Source organism: Micropterus salmoides, unplaced genomic scaffold (assembly GCF_014851395.1).
Source record: "Micropterus salmoides isolate LMB-PRFRI ecotype aquatic unplaced genomic scaffold, ASM1485139v1 Ms_hic_scaffold_2, whole genome shotgun sequence".
Lineage (NCBI taxonomy): Eukaryota > Metazoa > Chordata > Actinopteri > Centrarchiformes > Centrarchidae > Micropterus > Micropterus salmoides.
Window position 1 is genome coordinate 11,138,189 of NW_024041150.1, and position 11,959 is coordinate 11,150,147.

Below are 11,959 nucleotides of genomic sequence, written 5' to 3' on the forward strand. Positions count from 1 at the left end.
TTGCCTTATCAGTAAACTAGGCAAATGTTCTCTGTGGCAGTGTCTTGTAAACAAACAAGGCTTATATTTATATTCAGTGTTTGTCACCAAAATCTCCACAGGTTAGCTTGAAGGCAAAATGGAGGAAACTAGCCGTGTTGAAAGATAACCATGACAACAAACAATGTTACAAGTAATGTAAACAAACGTTTTAGATTTAATCCATAAGTAAAAAAACTGTTAAAAGGTAAGGCTGATTGCTGATAGCTTAAACCCAAGTGAAGCATCATAACATTATTTTGGGGAAAAAAGAGATCAAGGACAGGCGCAAATGGTCATGACAAACTGCCCTGTCCTGTATTCCTTTTACTCTTTCATAGGATACTTACTGCTCATACCCCATCTCAGTGCTTGGACTTGTTTTTCACTACATTAAAATCTAAAAGCTATTAAAAAAGCTGTCATAGAGTCTTGGACACCACATGGAAAGGTCATGACAAATCTTGGCAAAGCAAACAACTTGCCATGGCACGAGCGCAAATTCTGTGCCAAGGGTTTTTGACTGGGAAATTATGCAAATTGTTATGCCATTACAGCAAAAAAACTTTGGTTTCATGCGCAAAATAATGTGGTTAAACTGTGGACTTACTGACTGCACTGAGCTCTGTGTGACTGAGTACAGTGTTATCAGAACGGATGAAAATTATGTTATAAATGGAGTATAATATAGTTTCCCTTTAAGTAGGTCATGTGTCTTCGGCCAATTTCAACTGGTATGTTTATCACATAGTAGAGCCCAACCGATAGATTGGTGTGCCGATATTATCGGCTGATATGAGCTAATTTCAGATAAATCCATATAGGTGTTTATAACAGCTGATGAATGGCAATTGTAAAAATAAATGTCAATTGCATAGTTTGTCCACCAGAGGGCGCTTTACAACTCCCTTGTTAGCAACTAAAGGGTTTGGAATGCCACAAATCTATGGAGCTAAATCAGGGCCAAATGTTTTGTTAATTTGAAATAAAAATTGTAATAGAAAACCTAAAACTTGACATTGAAAACTTAAGTTTTTCTCTTAAATACAACCATGTATTCACCTCTAACTCCTAACCTCTAACATGCACTTCCTGTGCTCTTCTTCTTCTATCCCCTACAATGATCTTGTATTGATTGCACTTTTTGTTAACTCTTACTTCCTTCCCTAGGTATCTACCCTATTGATGTGATATGTACTGTGAGCTCTTACTAGTATTTTGTAGATCTGTATTTGATGCTCTGTTGATGCTTGTATGTTGTTCCTCAAATGTAAGTCGCTTTGGATAAAAGCGTCGGCCAAATGAGTAAATGTAATGTAATCAAAGTAAAAATAAGTGTGCCAACTTTTTTTTCCAAATTAACAAAACATTTGGCCCCGATTTAGCTCCATACAAATCCACCACATCCAGCTGTACTTTGGTTCAAAGTACAACATTAAAGCTTAAGTTAAACTGCATTATGTCTTGTTTTCTTATTGAGGTCTCTTAACTACACATAACAAACGTTAGGGATAATCTTTGTTTGTTATAAGTTTCTGAAAAGAAGGGGGGGGGGGGGTCGTCTTATCAGTCTTAAAAATTCCATACCGGTCGGGCTCTATCACAGAGTATTATCTTTAAAGTTTTTGTAGTAAAGCTGTGCATTGATGTGAACCCTAACCCATTTACTTGTACTGTAAATATACAAGTAGCAGCATGCAACGTAGTGGTTGGCGTATTCTTGCCTCTATTAAATGACACCTGAGTGTTGGAATATTACTTTTCCTTCAACTCAAGGCAATATATAAGTGAAGCACGAGAGCGTGGGAGCAAAAGGCATAATCATAGCTTTTACGTCTACGAATATACTGTGTAAGAGACAGCTAAGAAATTGTGCAACCAAATTTTAATAGTGACTAGTTAGGAAATGTGGACAAGATGCTCAGAATGGATATTTTGGAAGAGAAAAACTCTCAACTGGCACATGAAAACAAGTCTTAGAGGCCATTTTAGGACCTCAAAGTAAAGTTCCTCACTGGAGGTTTAAAACATATAAAAATCTCCAGCTTTAGGACCCAAACATACTCTGTGTAAGGACACAAATGATATAAAACAAACTGACACAGTGAACCTGGGGGCTTTGCAGACCCTTGGGCAGTTGCCCGCTTTGCTCAGTTGGTAATCTAGCCGTGCTCAGAGGTCAGTGCCAACAAGTAAGTTTGTAAAAAGTAAATGACGCAAATTCACAAAGTCTCTTACACATACTGACTTTGCCTCCACAAGCTAAATGTTACAAATGCTGGTGTGACCAGTCCCTTAACATAATTCAGTATCACAGCTAGGGGGTCTACAACCAACAGAATGAAACTGCCTGCTTTAACAGCCCATTTTCACCACTCTGTATGACCCGCTTGAGAAATGATGTATTTTACCTCCCCGAGGACATGTAGTACACCTTAATCATCTGAGTATGTACAACCGTTTGTGTTGGTGTACTTAAATAGAGTATGTTTTAGGCATTATGAACACTGACATCCCCCCCAAGTTATCCCGTCACCCACCTTCACCAACAAAACAACTAACAGCAGTGAAACATGCAGAGGTATATAAATATCGTACAAAATTATTATTGTATCGTACAAAACACTGACCGATTCCAGCAGAACATTTCTCTAAACAGCAGAGTCCTGATGTATGAACACAAAGAAAGTAATCCAGCTGAAATGTCACTTTCAACAACAAGCTCCAAACATTAAAAACGAAATATAGATGATAGTCCTGTACCTATTTCAACATCACACCAACATTTCTGTACTTTACTGCAGCCACAGCAGGATTATTTGCAAAGATGCTAACATCTCTATGAGCCTCTGTAGACCAGAATGCAATGCAGCCATTACACATGTGTGGGTTGTGAGCACTGTCTCTCCAACAACCCTCTATGCTGAAAGCAATGACTTCATGTCTCCCCCAAGAAATGCTCAAAGGCATGAAAGGATCATTCTGGTTTATTATGCCTTGGTCGAGTTCTGTAGGGGCCTAAAATTTTGGAAGCAACCCAGACCTCAACTGAACCCAACTTGTACTGCCGAATTCAAAATACAAAGCTGACCCAAGACCTGAAGATATATATTTTTTAATGGCCCCAACCCGACCTGAACTCCTATGCTTTGTGGAGCCCTGTCCGGTAGAAGAACTCTACAGCTATTCTTATTTTCATAGTTTTCTTCTTTCCTTCTGATTGAAGGTCAAACTGAAGTCTACCTGAAATGTGAAAAAAAATACTCAATTCTGGATTTATTTGGCCAACACCAATATCAACATGTCACCGTTTAAAAGCATCTGGAATTTTGGCCAGTTTTTTTTTAATGTAATTTCTTAACATAACTAAAGATTTGGACACACAATGCAGCAGTAAGGTATGTTAACAGAACAGTTTCACAGCACTGATGGTGAAAAATAGGATGGCATCACAGCCTGTAGCAGTAACAGGCATTAACCTGAAATGACATGCTTGGCGACACCACCAGCGTTTCTGGCGTTGTCTTCAAGTGGCTTACATAGAACAGGGTGCTGCCTTGGGTGAGTACTGCTCTTAAATTGCCTCAAACATATTTGGCATTCTGGAATTTCTTATTCATTCCAGCATACAGAATGCAATAGATCTGTAATAAGCTAAAGTTGGTCAACTATAGAAGCCATTATGATTTGTTGGTGTCGAGTAGTTTCATTGCACATGAAAACCATGTCTGCTAGGGTGGAACCAATTCAGTAATTCCTAAAACCCTAAATACTCCTACACTATTTTCTCGGATGTGATTATTTATATTTTTGTCTTATCTTATCACCTTGGCCTCTTAAATTATGATTGAAAAATAATCTGTAGTTTAACTGATAACTAATAACTACAGGTGCACTCAGTCAGAGATGAATCAGGAAGTGGACTGATGTTTACAACAGACAGTTTGGGTAATAATGTTGCTCTTCCTGTTTGCCTTCTCTTCCACATCATGCTGACTAAACTGGGATTTTGTTTAAAACCTGTTCGACTGGACTTCTGTGTGATGTCTCTTTGTTTCCAGATCGCTGCAATAACTTTTATTATTACTGACAGATATGAGGAAAATCCCGAAAACTTGTAATAAACCAGAATCATCCTTTAAAAAGACGAGACAGGCTGAGTGGTACATCTGTACACCAGAAAGGTACATTATAATGCTCCACCACAAACTGATGAGCTCGATCAGCATAAGAGGATCTGAGGAGGAGGAATTGTCCTTCAGTGTTAGAACTACATTAAAATAATGTATCAGGGTGGCAGCGCAGGCCAAAGATCACATAAACTGTCCTGGACCTGGATGCTCTTGGGGCTCACTCGCAGCAACATAAACCTCCACCTGCTTAAACTCTGTATCAGCTGATCAGCATCAGCTGATTAATTGAAATATGTCATGAAAATGTATTGACATTTCAAGGGTCCATAGACCACAGAACATGGCTACAGATTTCCCCACCTCTCCATGGCAACTTAGCACACATAGCTGTTAGTGCTGTCTGTCCAAACTGGACCTGCCATGACCCCTAAAAAAACAAAACAAAACAAAAAAAAACCCACCCTCAACTGCTTCATCAGTAGTAGGTGATGTGACACCAGCAGAGAAGTGTGTGGGGGCAGGGATCAGGAGAGGCAGAGGGAGCTGGGGGAGAAGGTGAGGGTGCAGACTGGTGTGGGGAGGCCGTAGTAGGAGGGGTCAGTGAAGGGAAAGAGCAAGAGGAGGAAGAGGAGAACCCCCAGCAGGTAGGAGGAGAGGACAGTGAGGCGGTGGGGGTGCTCCATTGCTGCGCTGATGGCGGGAAAACCCATGTAATTACAGAAGGAGTGGCAGAGCACCGGACCCACAAGGTGACCTGAAACACACAGGAAGAGGACAAATTATTGTGCAGCAGGGTGCAGGATGTTCGGTGCATGAGTTTTTCTGTACGACATGTGAGCCGAATGAATGTAAAATGAATGTAAATGCAGACTAATTGTAACCATGTAGCGGTGGTGTGTGGTCCATATGGCAAAACAAATGAGAAACCAGGGTTAGAAGAGCTGCTGGCGTCATTCAGATCTATTGGTTGGGAGTGTTGTGGGTTTTTAAGTTCCAGCAACACTGGACAGTGTGGACACTGGAGAAAATGGTGGATTGGACCAATACTACAGTCCATGTTGTTGAACCAAAGTTGTCTCTGGAAACTAGGGCTGGACAATACAATAATATCAATTAACAATTTAACAAATGTATAAAAAGATGTTTATTTTGTTTAGGATAAAGGAGTAAAAAAGCTTTTACTTAATTATACTCGTGCATATTAATTGTTGACAAAGATTTTATCATAACATCAGATTTGTGAAGAGATCCACTGTTTGGCATCAAGTGTTTGTTCTGACAATAAAGAAAAGTTTAAACCACCATTAACCATCAAGTTTCTTCAACTTTCACTCAGGAGCAAAAATCAGCCTTTAAATTCGAAGGAAATAATGATTTGATACTTATGATTATTATCGGTATCGAATGATCTAAAAATTTTTATTGTGATAAAACTCTTTTCCATATTGTCCATACTGAATATACTGATATTGAAAAAAACTCATTTGAAACAAAATGAAATATTTTAACACCCTGTTGCAAAAGACAGACATAAGAACAAATGTTTTGGTAATCTGTACGTTTTTGTGGGAAAACTTAAACCCTTTAAATTGATTTTAGCTTTATTGGTGTGCAAAACCTATTAGACTGAAGGACTGAACAAAATATACAGTACTGAATGTTGTTCAGAAGTGTAAGATGTAAAAGAAAGCTCCTCACCTGTTCTAATGAAGATGAAGGCAGTATAGGCCCCAAACACGGCTGTGTAGGAGAACTGGAACACTGTTGTAAACCAGAGAAACATGGTTCATCATCGGCCTCTTCCTTGTAATGTATCTTCAACACAGACAGCGTGGCACAGTCACCATAACTGCACTATACTCTGAACGGACAAACAGTTCCTACCTGCAGAGAGGAAAATCCCGGATAGCGTCCCCTGTCTGAACCTCAGCAGCTCGATCACATGGTGGAAGTGAGCTGAAAGAGGAAACAACGTTACAGACTATGTCCTAGATAGCAGTACACAACAAAAACACATAAAACTTCAATTAAAAGCCAAGTCCCAATTAGAAGCCTGGTCTGTTTTTTATAGAAGTTCTTTGGATGTATAAAACCTCTTAAAGCTCACCAGGTCGCCTGCTTGACATAGATCTAAGCTGCCTAGATCGCACATACAGACATAAATGTTAAAACTTTTGTCAGAATGAATACGCTACACATCCTTAGGTCGGTTAGATTCTCCATAATTCAATCATTAAGTTCATTTAACAGATTCAGATTTACTGCAAACAAGAGTGATAAAAAATCCCTAATATTTATTACAAATATTTTCTTAACAGTTGAAATAAACAGTTTGATAGTAGCCTTTTTCCCATCTTTGCAAGAGTTTTGTGCGGAAGGAATTAAAGACACACATCTCAAATATAGGCAGGGTGAGTTCAGTGACTCAAGCAACAAAGTGATAATCTTGCAGAGTGGTGCTCAGAGAACAACCTACTGCTCAAAGTCAGCGAAAACAATGAGATGATCGTTGATTTCAGGAAACAGGATATAAAGACACACACTCCTGTCTCCGTCAGTGGAGCAGGTGAACAGTTTCAGGTTCCTGGGAATCAGCATCACAGAGAACCTGACATGGTCGTCTCACATCTCCACGCTGGTGAAGAAAGCTCAGAAAGGAAGCTTAAGAAGGCCAAATCACTAACATGGGATGTGCACGGCCCAGGACCGGAGGGCTCTGCAGCGGGTGACTAAAACTGCTCAGAAGATCATTGGTACCCATCTCCTGAGCATCAGTGATATCGGTGAGGTGAGGTGCCTGCAGAGCCCAAAGGATACTAAAGGACAGTACCCACCCAGCCACAGCCTGTTCACCCTGCTGCATTCTGGGAAGAGATATAGAAGTTTCTGCTGCCACACCACCAGACTGCAGAGCAGCTTTTCTACCCAAGCTATCAGACTCTAATTCATCATCAGCACTGCTCCACTGATGACAGTTTATTTCTGTTCACCATTTTTGAATTGGTTCTATTATTAATTAATTAATTATCTATAGTATTAATGTATATTGTCAGCTATTTAGAAGAACGGAGTTACAAAACTCAATTTCACCCTATAACCTGTTAATATATATTATAATAAATCTACCTTACCAAATAAAAGCCTGGGCAATTAATTGAGGTTTTACAGTAGAACAGCGTCCTTCTGAGGTGGAGTTTAACACCTGACTGACTCGTTATGTAACGGTATGGGATGCATCAACTCCATCTATTTCTTAGTATCCCTGCTATCATCTGGCCAGTTACCAAACTGACCAAACCAAAGAGCTGACAGCACCCTTACAAAAGGATGTTTGACCAATCATGTTTTATGTCCAAGCCCATTTACAACAGCAAATCATTTTGTTAAATAAGCTGTTGTGTTACTTTTCCAGGCGGCCACTGCTTTGCACAGCACAGAAACAAATCAACAGACTGTTGAAATGTGTTTGAGATGATAAATCCATCACACTGAACATTAAGTTTGCATTAAAGCTGCATGGTCAGTTGCTGACAGCAGCAGTGACATATTGTATTATCACCTTGTAAAGTTGATCTGGCTAACGTGTTAGCCAATTATTGCAGACAGAGAGCAACGTAATCATTCCATTGGACTTGTGTCTGTGTCTGCCTGATGAATGGAGAGTGAATATTTGACTTCCTTTTAGCTCTGCTTGGTCTCCACTAACTCCTGCAAAACAGCTGCTGAGCAGGTGGCGTACAGTGGGTTTATCAGAGCGTTTTCACTTCGAACATCTGCCTGCTCTGCTGGAAACAAGGCTGATGAAAGCAGAGACTGAACCAAAACAGTACAGTTGGGGGCCTTACAACCAAAACAATGAACTCTAAAAAGCTATACATCTCTGTAGAGCTAAAGGGGAACTGCAGAGCTGCTGATAAATCTCTCCGGGGTTGTCACTACAAGTGACACTTTGAGAATTACGCAGTCATTTAATCCATTATTAATATAAAAATACTGATTTAAACATGTTTACATTCTGTAAAACATTGTGAATTAATCTGAAAAGTCAACACAGCATTACCATGCAAAGAACTGACTATACGGCCTAAAGCATGTGGACATGGATGTACACAGCTTTGTGTATTTTTGGTCTGGGTCTTTTTTTTTTTCCTGGTTTGGCTCCTTGGTTCCAGTGAAGGGAAATCTTAATGTTCCAACAACATACAGTGATATTTTAGACACCTGTGTTCTCCCAGCTTTGTGTTTGTCCTGTAACAACATGACAATGCCCACCGTGCACAAAGATATGTTTTATTCCCAGTTTGGTGTGTAACACCTCGACTGGCCTGCACAGAGCCCCGACCCCAATCAATGAACCGGAACACTGACTGCAAACCAGGTCCAACATCAGTGTTGGACCTGACGAAGAGTCTGTTACAGCAGCAGATTATGCCAACATGGTCGTCAACTATCATGTATGTGGGAGGAATGTCCACGTATGTTTGGCCATGTAGTGCATTAAGTTTAAAAACCTTATTTAACCATATTTTTCATACCATATAAAAAACAAATGGCAGCTCGGAATGGAGGGAAACAGCCCTAGAACGATCAAAAACTGCACAGCAAGTATTTGAAATGTGCAATTAAGTTGCTAAAACTTGCAAAACCCTGGTACAGCCCTTGCTTGAAATTAAATATATGCTTATTATACTACTACCCACAGATCAAGTATATGCTGCTGGATTCACAAGGACAAGGTAACATTAAGTCCCTCCTTAGATTTTTAAGGTGGACAGCCTGGAGATAATCTGACACTGGCACAACTCACCTACGCCAAAGAAGAGGGGGCAGGTGAAGATGGCAATGGAAGGACCAGCACAGGGCACCAACATGGGCAGCATGCATGCCCTGAACACCAGCTCCTCTGTTAACGGTGCCACCACCTGATTCCTCAACCAGCGCATGTCACTGAAACACAACATCCAGAACCACGGGTCTGCAGGAACACAGAGACAGAGGAGGAGCTTACTTCCTCTTCCTCTATTGTGGAGAAGGCACTTTATTAAAAGTTCTCAGACATGCTTTACACTGAAAGTCTGTTCAGTGTGGTCGTGGTGGAAACACAAAGTTACAATCCGTCAAGTTGTACCGAGATGTGGATCAAATTTGAAATAGCCCTAACATCCCTCAAGTCATCAGAAAAACGGACAAAATCCAGCATGTTGGTGGTCTCACCAAAGGCCACCTGGATCCCATCCATGAAGCTCCAGGGACAGTCCATCGCCAACTGCATGAGTGGGCCCAGAAACAGGACCTGCAGCACAGGACCACACACAAGACAGGTTCTAAGTTCGGGAAGGAGGTTCGATATGACTGACCGCAGATAACAGCTTATTACTACATCTGATGATTTCTTACATTAAAGCCATGAAAGAAACTTATGACATATTCTTAAAATGTTCAATGTTACTGCATCATTCCTGATCTTTACTGTAACACTTTATTACAGAGCATCAGGAAAGAATTCACAGCGCTTCAATTTTCCCACATTTTGTTATGTTACAGCCTTTTTCCAAAAGGGAAGAAATTCAAATTTACAGCATTTGTAGGGGGCTCTGGCATTAGAGACCTTTATTCCTGCATTCTTGAGAATTTTATGCAGTTCATGGGGCGGCTCGGGAGATAGAGTGGGTTGCCCGTTAATCGTAAGGTCAGCGGTTCAATCCCCGGCTCCTCCAGGCTGCATGTCAAGATATCTATGTCTATTTATGCTCTTAATGCTGAGACTCACCTTCAAATAAGTTATTAGCAAGCAAGGAGCTAATAAGGATAGCTATGTTAACATTAGAATACAGCTGGGTTCTTGAGGTTAGCATGCTGTACATAGCTGGTAGTCAATATTGACTGTTTCTTACCATGGTGAGCAGCAGAGGAAGTACGATGGCAGGAATGAGGCCTTCAAGCCGGATCCCCATGAGGGCCAGTAATGATGGGCCAGTCTGACACACACACACACACACACACACACAGAACTCAGTCAAAAGCCATCTAATGTGTCAGACAGCAACCTGACACAACAGCACATATACAGCCAGTTTAATTCTCAGGTGTTAGAACAGAATGGTGGTCGGTGGTTTCTGAGACGTGGACTCACCCTGACACCTGTGAACGCTCTCCATGCCCACACAAAGAGAGGAGACAGGCCCGACACGATCAGTACACTGGTGAAGCGTCTCTTTATGACAGTGGGATGATCCCTGAAAATTGAGAGAATAATCACACCCTCATCACCAGCACAGAGGACCAGGGAACCAACTCGGGCTACATGCAGTATGTTGTACCAAACTCCATTCAAAAATCTCATCATTTTAATGCTTTTTGGCTTCTCACATCGTATAGAGCATTCGCAGTCAGGGCATTCTCATTTTGGCAAAGCTACGTCCCATCCACCCTGCGCTTAAATACTGACTATTCTTGGCCGGGACCAGTAACTTCCTGGAGTATCTGCTGGTTGCCTGGCAACTGCTCCCAACCAAGCTGAACACGCAAACATGTTAAAAGTGTTTACAGGCAAGCACAGAATAGGTCTTTTTCATAGCAGACATTTTGACTTGTCATACAAGGAAACAAGCAGGTGTAGTAATAACAGATGGCTCGGTTACATTGAAGCGTCCAAGTCAGTCGTGGCAGTGTGACAGTGAGCCAGCATGAACAATACCAGGACCCTGAAACTGAAGCAGCTAAATGGCATTCTGACATCATTTCACATTTGCTTTTTAACCTGTCACATGTAATGTCTTACCCATTCAACCCATATGGTAAATGAAGTTTCAAATAATAAATGAGTCATTAAATAAAGAGCTACCAGCAAATGTATTATTTTTTAGTAAATATGAACAACGGCAGATCTAGATTGTTCTAATCCTGTGGCCCTGTGTCGAAGTCTTTCCTGCTGTGTTTTTCAGTGGCGGCGCACTGCACCGCCTCAAGTAAAAAGCACCTCAGCTTAAGTCAGAAGATTATATGTATGTTCATATACATCCTGTATACACACACACACACACACACACACACACACACACACACACACACACTAGTCTCTCCCTCTAGATAGACAGAGGGACAGAGACACACAGATAGCTTTAACTCAGCAGGTTAGACAGCCTAGTGTATGTGTGTTAGGAAGGTGCTCACAATACAGAATAGAAACCCTGAAGACATGTAACGTTGCTGCTTTACTTTACATTGTGCTCATATGATGCACATAAAGTTGTGCCTGATGAACTGAATACGTTCGTGGATGGTACTTTAATGTAAAACCCACTGAGTGCCTTGCCACAAACTTCTAAATAAAAGTTAGTTACCGTTAGGCTTAAATCGTTTCCGAATGAAGATATACAACTGAACTAACGGTAACTTACGTATTTTAGTGAGGAGCAGTAACGTTAACGTCTCTCACACAGAGAGTATCTATCACCCCGCTGTCTAGGCTCACCTCGGCAGGTCACTCCTCCATACGTACAAACTACCAACATAAGAACAAGCCAGCAGCAGACAGGACAGCACTGACACCCAGCAGAGACCTTCTGGAGGCACGAAGTCGCCATTGCTGTGTTTTATATCCTCTGTCAGAAGGCTGGGTGATAAATCACCCTCCTCTGCCATAACGACTGCCGGCTGAGACTGAACCAAACAACTACTCGGCACCGGGGCGGTTGCTGGACCATCTAACAAGATCAAATATCAACCATTGTAATAACCTCCTCACAAATCATGAGCTAACGTTGCTAGATGTTTAGCTTCTGCGGCGCTCTATAACGACGTCATCA

The 11,959-nt window shown here is 41.1% G+C and overlaps 1 protein-coding gene across 1 annotated transcript; it reads right to left on the reverse strand.

Moving 5' to 3' along the window:
- Positions 1-1,493: 1,493 nt before the first annotated feature.
- Positions 1,494-11,959, reverse strand: rce1a (Ras converting CAAX endopeptidase 1a). Its single transcript, XM_038731373.1, has 8 exons — positions 11,626-11,959; positions 10,285-10,387; positions 10,046-10,129; positions 9,366-9,444; positions 8,959-9,126; positions 6,036-6,107; positions 5,850-5,912; positions 1,494-4,905 (listed from the first exon to the last, which is right to left on the reverse strand). Exons 1-8 carry the CDS (start codon positions 11,793-11,795, stop codon positions 4,676-4,678), a joined length of 969 nt encoding a protein of 322 aa, XP_038587301.1. The 5' UTR covers positions 11,796-11,959; the 3' UTR covers positions 1,494-4,675.

Bases quoted from the DNA above. Each gene is read 5' to 3' on its own strand.
- rce1a (XM_038731373.1), bottom strand. From the start codon at position 11,795: ATGGCAGAGGAGGGTGATTTATCACCCAGCCTTCTGACAGAGGATATA. The intron at 9,445-10,045 runs GTAAGAAACAGT...CCTGTGCTGCAG, and splicing joins TTCCTCTGCTGCTCACCATG to GTCCTGTTTCTGGGCCCACT. The intron at 9,127-9,365 runs GTGAGACCACCA...GTGTTCCTGCAG, and splicing joins TGGGATCCAGGTGGCCTTTG to ACCCGTGGTTCTGGATGTTG.